This window comes from Mandrillus leucophaeus, unplaced genomic scaffold (genome assembly GCF_000951045.1).
Source record: "Mandrillus leucophaeus isolate KB7577 unplaced genomic scaffold, Mleu.le_1.0 Scaffold48, whole genome shotgun sequence".
NCBI classification, from domain to species: Eukaryota; Metazoa; Chordata; class Mammalia; order Primates; family Cercopithecidae; genus Mandrillus; species Mandrillus leucophaeus.
The window spans coordinates 631495-638315 of NW_012105142.1; the positions used below are offsets into that span (position 1 = coordinate 631495).

At 45.0% G+C, this 6821-nt stretch overlaps 1 protein-coding gene across 1 annotated transcript in view; it reads left to right on the forward strand.

The window, feature by feature from the left end:
• The window catches only part of CEP89 (centrosomal protein 89kDa), a 96944-nt gene that overhangs the window by 7468 nt on the left and 82655 nt on the right, over positions 1-6821 (forward strand). Inside the window, exon 3 of the mRNA XM_011995279.1 lies at positions 5774-5932. Within this exon, the coding sequence (XP_011850669.1) occupies positions 5774-5932 (159 nt within the window). The remainder of the gene's footprint in view (positions 1-5773; positions 5933-6821) is intronic.

Sequence of the window (6821 nt, forward strand, 5' to 3'; positions counted from 1 at the left end):
AATCCCAGGTACTCAGGAGGCTAAGGCTCGGGGATCACTTGAGCCCAAGAGGTCAGGGCTGCAGTGAGCTAGGATCATGTCACTGCACTGCAGCCTGAGCAACAGTGAGGCTGTTGTGAGTGAGGCCCTGCCTCTACAAATATTTATTTTAAAAAGATAATTAATAGGGGAGCTTCTGAAAAAGAAAAAAAGACAATAAATACATCTGTCATTCTGACAAGAGTCCTCATGCTCCTTTGTAATTCCTTCCTCCTGCCCTTCTCTGCCACCTTTCATGCTCCTGTTCATCCCCAGGCAACCTCTCATCTCCTTTCTCGCACTATGGATTAGTTTGTATTTTCTAGAATTTTATATAAGTGGAATTACATAAAATACACTGCCTTCTTTCACTCAGCATGATTATTCTGATTCACGCATGTTCTGAAAGTCAATAATTCATCCTTTTCCTTACTGAGGAGTATTTCATTATATGAATATGCCACAGTTTGTTTATCCATTCGCCTGTTGATGGATATTTGGTTTGTTTCTGAGTTTTGGTTACTAGAATAAGGCTGCTGTAAACATTTACACACTGGCTGGGTGTGGTGGCTCACGCCTATATTCCCAGCAATTTGGGAGGCTAAGGCGGGCAGATCACCTGAGCTCAGGAGTTTGAGACCAGCCTGGTCAACATGGTGAAGACCCATCTCCACTTAAAATACAAAAATTAGCTGGGTGTGGTGGTGCACTCCTGTAGTCCCAGCTACTGGGCAGGCTGAGGCACAAGAATCGCCTGAACCCAGAGGCAGAGGTTGCAGTGAGCCAAGATCACACCACTGCACTCCAGCCTGGGCAACAAAGCGAGACTCATATCTCAAAAAAAAAAAAAAAAAAATGTATACACAAATGTTTGGATATATACTTTCATTTCTCTTGGGTAAATATCTATAGCTGGGCCTTATACTAGGTGGGTATTTAATTTATTAAGAAACTGTCAAACTGTTTTCCAAGGTCATTGTCCCATTTATGTTCCCACCAACAGTATATGAGTCCAGTTGCTTCATATTCTCACCAACACTTGGTTTGGTCAGAGTGTGTGTGTGTGTGTGTGTGTATGTGTTTGCATGTGTGTGAGTGCATGTGTGTGTATGTGTGTGCGTGTGGCCTTTTATAACTTGGACAGTCAGTGGTTAGTTTTCATCCACATTGACTGTAGGTTTTTGAAAGTGGTGACAGGTGCATAGGTAACCAATGTATAGAGCTGGTTTGATCAATCTTCATCTCTTTACGCTTTCTGGACAGCGGTACACAGATAGGGTGGGGATATTCCTTACTCCTTTGTCTGAGACAGCTTTGTTGAGCCCGGCGTCAATGCACACATCTGGAGTTTCTAGCTCTTTCATGAGAAATGTCTAGATCTCTTTGTGTATGCCAGGGGCAGTGTCTTAAAGCACACTCCATAGATGTGCTTGTGAGTGTTGACAGTGTACTTTCGGTCACAACCTTGTTGATGACAGAACAATCCTTCTTGTTGCTCTCCTTTGTGGAAGCCATTCTCATAGGCCCAGTTTAGAATAAAAAAGAACAAGGGATTGTCGTGGTCGGTTTTTAAAAATTTGGACATTTAATGAGTGTGTCCTAGTATTTCACTGTGTTTTTTTTGTTTTTTGTTTTTTTGTTTTTGAGACGGAGTCTGTTATTTTTGAGACAGAGTCTCACTCTGTCACCCAGGCTGGAGTGCGGTGGAATGTTCTCAGCTCACTGCAACCTCCGCCTCCCAGATTCAAGCGATTCTCTTCTCGTGCCTCAGCCTCCTGAGTAGCTGGGATTACAGGCACACACCACCACACCCGGCTAATTTTTGTATTTTTAGTACAGATGGGGTTTCGCCACGTTGGCCAGGCTGATCTCAAACTCCTGACCTCAAGTGATCCACCCGCCTTGGCCTCCCAAAGTGCTGGGATTACAGGCATGAGCTGCCGCGCCTGGCCTTATTTTGCATTTCTCTAATGGCTAATGGTATTGAGCATTTTTTTCATGTGCTTATTTGTTGTCTTTATATCTTTTTTAGTGAAGCATCTGTTCACATCTTTTGCACATTTACAAAAATTGGGCATTCCTTGTTAGTCACAAGTCCTGTTGCAGATCTAAGAACCATCTTGGGAAGGCCGTTGGACTCAGGAACATGTTCAGTTGGAGGCAATGACATTTTTCATCCAGGAGATCTAAGCAGAGACCTGGGTGAAGATTGTGGGCTTCCTGGAGACATCACAGCCCCGGCTTGTTTTCCATTATTGCATTCTGAGGGTTCATTATATAGTATCAACACAAGTCTTTTATCAAATGTGTGATTTGCAAGTCTTTTCTCTCTATCTGTGGCTTGTCTTTTCATTCTCTTAAACATTGCCTTTCAAAGAGCAGAAGTTATTAATTTTTATGAAGTCCAGCTTACAATTTTTTTCTTTTATGGATCATGCTTTCAGTGTCTTATATTGAAGAAATATTTACCTAACCCAAGGTCACAAAGGTTTTCTCTTATATTTTCTTCTAGAAGTGTTATGGTTTTATGCTTTACAGTTAGGTCTGTAATCCATTTAGAGTTAATTTTTGTAAATGGTGTGTATTAGTCCGTTCTTACACTGCTCTAAAGATACTACCCGAGATGGGGTAATTTATAAGCGAAGGAGATTTAATTGACTCACAGTTCTGCATGGCTGGGGAGTCCTCAGGAAACTTACAATCATGGCGTAAAGGGAGGTAGGCACGTCTTACATGGCAGCAGGTGAGAGACAGTGAGCATGTGAGAGCTCAGAAGAAACTACCATTTGTAAAACCATCGGCTTTTGTGAGAGTTCACTCACTATCACGAGAACAGGATGGGGGAAACTGCCCCCATAATCCAATCACTTTCCTTCTTAAACATGTGGGAATTACAATTTGAGAGGAGACTTGGGTAAGGGCACAGAGCGAAACCATAGATCCATGATTTTTTTTTTTTTTTTTTTTTGCATATGGAGATTTGATTTTTCCAGCACCGTTTAATGATAAGGCTATTATTTATTGCTGTGTAACAATTACACCAAAATATTTGAAACAAAACAGCAAACGGGCGTGGTGGCTCACGCCTGTAATCCCAACACTTTGGGAGCCTGAGGCAGGAGGATTACTTGAGCCCAGGAGTTCCAGACCAGCCTGGAGAACATAGTGAGACCCCATCTCTACAAAAAATATAAAAATTAGCCAGGTGTGGTGGCATGTGCCTATAGTCCCAGTTATTCGAGAGACTGAGGTGGGAGGATCACTTGAGCCCAGGAGGTTGAGGTTATACTGAGCTGTGACTGCGCCACTGCACTCCAGCCTGGGCAACAGTGATACCGTCTCAAAAACCCCAAAACCAAAATATAAAGAACAGTGGTTTTTATCCCACATCTGATTGATGCTCTTAAAAATTTTTTTTTTCCATCTCCATTTCATTTTGGTTATTTTTGGTTGTTTTTGCCTTTAATTTTACTGATCTTCTGCAATATATAATCTGTTAATCCCATCCAGTATACTTTCTCTCTCTGATGTTGTCATTTTGATCTCATGAAGTTTGGTTCTTTTTATAATTGTCCATGTCTCTACTTGGCTTTTTGATTATATGAAATACAGCTGTAATAACGATCTGAATGTGCTTTGCTGCCAGTTCTAACATATGTGTTCAATTCTTAGTGGGTTTCCGTTGACGGCTGTCTTCCTTACAGGTCATGGTTTCCTGTCTCTTTGCATGCCTGCTTATCTAAGTGGATAGAAGATCTTGTGAATTTTACCTTGAGTGCTGGATCATTTTGTATTCCTTAAAACATCTTGACCTTTGTTTGGGGATGCAGTTCAATTTCTTGGAAACAGATCTTTTGGGTCTTTTTTTTTTTTTTTTTTTTCCCCTGAGACAGTTTCCTGGGGGTTTTTTTTTTTTTTTTTTTTTCCCTGAGACAGAGTCTTGCTCTGTCGCCAGGCTGGAGTATGGTGGTGCGATCTCGGCTCACTGAAACCTCCACCTCCTGGATTCAAGCAGTTCTCCTGCCTTAGCCTCCTGAGTAGCTGGGACTATAGGCCCCCACCACCATGCCCAGCTAATTTTTGTATTTTTAGTAGAAACAGTGTTTCACCATGTTGGCCAGGATGGTCTTGATCTCTTGACCTTGTGATCCGCCTGCCTCAGCCTCTCAAAGTGCTGCGATTACAGACGTGAGCCACCACACCTGGCCGGGTCTTTCTTATATGATTTGTTAGGTGGGACATGGAGCAGTGTTCAGCCAGGGCTAATTATTCCCCAGTACCGCGGCCAGACCTTTCTGAGTGCTGCACCCAGCGTCTTGTGAATGATGGGTTTCTCTAGTCCGCCTGGTGGAAGCAGCTGCCATCCTGGGCTGTGTATAAGCACCTGGCTCTGCTCCTCTGATCCTTGTGAGTGGTTCTTCCTCCACTGTCGGGTAATTTCCTCACACTTGTGTGCTGCACCATATCCCGCTGAAACTGGGGGACCTTCTGCAGATCTCCTCGTTCTCTCTGTGCGGTTCTTTCCTGTCCAGCACTCTATCCTACACACTCTCTCAGCTCCATCTCTACAATGTGAGGAGTCTGCCTGGCTCCATGCATTCCTCCTCCCTGTGCTGTGACCTGGACATTTTCCTAGGCAGCAAGCTGGGACAGTGGTCTTTTGTTTTGGTTTACTTTTTTTTTTTTTTTTTTGAGATGGAGTCTCACTCTGTTGCCCAGGCTGGAGTGCAGTGGTGCAATCTCAGCTCACGGCAACCTCCACCTCCCGGGTTCAACTGATTCTCCTGCCTCAGCCTCCTGAGTAGCTGGGATTACAGGTGTGTGCCATCACACCTGGCTAATTTTTTGTATTTTTAGTAGAGATGAGGTTTCACCGTGTTAGCCAGGCTGGTCTTGATCTCCTGACCTCATGATCCACCCACCTCAGCCTCCCAAAGTGCTGGGATTATAGGCATAAGCCACTGCACCTGGCCTTGTTTTACTTTTTTAGGCAAGAGGGTAAATCTGTTTACTCTAACTTTCCTGTAATATATTCCTGAGTAATTTGTATTTTTAAAGTCAGTCCCCTTCTAAATCTTTTAGTCTTTCTATATCTCATTTTCTTTTTCCATTCGATCTTCCATTCTAATAAGAAAACTACTTGAATGTAGGCTTTTGTGTCGGCCTGGATTACAGGCCCTGTTCTACCTCCTATTGGCTAGGAAATCTCTTTTTTCTTTTTTTGAGACAGAGTCTCGCTATGTTGCCCAGGTTGGAGTGCAATGGTGTGATCTCGGCTCACTGCAACCTCCGCTTCCTGGGTTCAAGCAATTCTCCTGCCTCAGCCTCCCAAGTAGCTGGGATTACAGGCACCCACCACTACACCTGACAATATTTTTGGTATTTTTAGTAGAGATGGGGTTTCACCATGTTAGTCAGGCTGGTCTCAAACTCCTGACCTCAGGTGATCCACCCGCCTCAGCCTCCCAAAGTGCTGGGATTATAGGCGTAAGCCACTGTACCCGGCCTTGGCTAGGAAATATTTATAAGTCACTTAATTTCTATGGAAAATGGGATGACAATATTATGTAGTCATACAGTTGTGTGAGAATCAAATGAGATTGTCTGATGGCCCGCGGTAGATGACGGGGGCAGAGTAAATGCTCAGTCAACACCGTCCAGCAGAAGGTAAGCCTCGATCAGTTCGTGTATCTTGTTCAGCCTTCACCTGGAATGTTCATGTCTCACTGTCTCCACGGGATGTTTTTGTCTGCAGATCTGCTCTGGCAGCAGCCATTCTGGCGACAACATTGACTGGGCGGACGGTTGCCATTCCTCAGCCTTGCCGGAGATCCCGGTCTGAGAGTGACGTGAGCAGTGTTGAACAGGACAGCTTCATCGAGCCCTATGCCACTACCTCAGAGCTGAGGCTTCGGTGGGTACCAGATCGCTGCCTCTGCTTCCTCTCCGGGTGGAAGAGGGGCAGCTCAGCCTGGTCTCTACGTGTGTGTGTGCATGAGTACGTGTGTGTGCATGTGTACCTGTGTGTGCATGTGTACCTGTGTGTGCATGTGTACCTGTGTGGGTGCGCGGGTGCTCCTGCACATATTTATGACTAGAGGCTTAGTCGCTGGGTTTTCATCACCAGTGTCAAATGGACACTGTCCAGCGACTGTCCAGCGACCTAATTGCTGTGGGATCTGGATTTCCTCCATAGTGAATCTTGTTAGATTTTGACTTGTATGGGTCCTGGCCATTTTCACAGTGGCACAGAGCTAATGAATTCAGTGCTGCTTCCAGCCTTTAGTAAGTTTCTTTGTGTGGCAACCTGAACAGTGAGAGTGGTCCCTCCTCACCTCTCACGTGTGTCTCTGGACAGTCACACTAATTTGACCTTCCTGGCAGCTGCAGTTTAGCCTTTTTTCTTCATCATCTTTCCCTTTTTTGCTTCTCCTGGGTTTGAGCTGACACAGGGCTAGGGGGTCAGGAAGGTTTCCTCCTGAGGAGGAGAGGGTCGAGTGGAGAGCTTAGGATGTACAGGAATCAACTAGGAACAACTCAAGGGCTGGGGATGATCTTTGTGGGGCTGGGATGAGCTTTCCGGACACAGATGAGGGAGTGTGACACAGGCAGCAGTGTAAGGAGGATGTTTGGGATGCGAGATGGGGCTGGAGGACTGGACAGGGTTCAGGCTGGGGATGCCTTTAGTGTCCTGTTTAGAGGGTTGGTGTCTGCCCTAGGAATGGTGGGAAGACACTGGAGGTCTCTAAGGGCGCATGGGGCAGGGATGAGAGTAGGGATCCATGATCACATTTGCCCTTTTT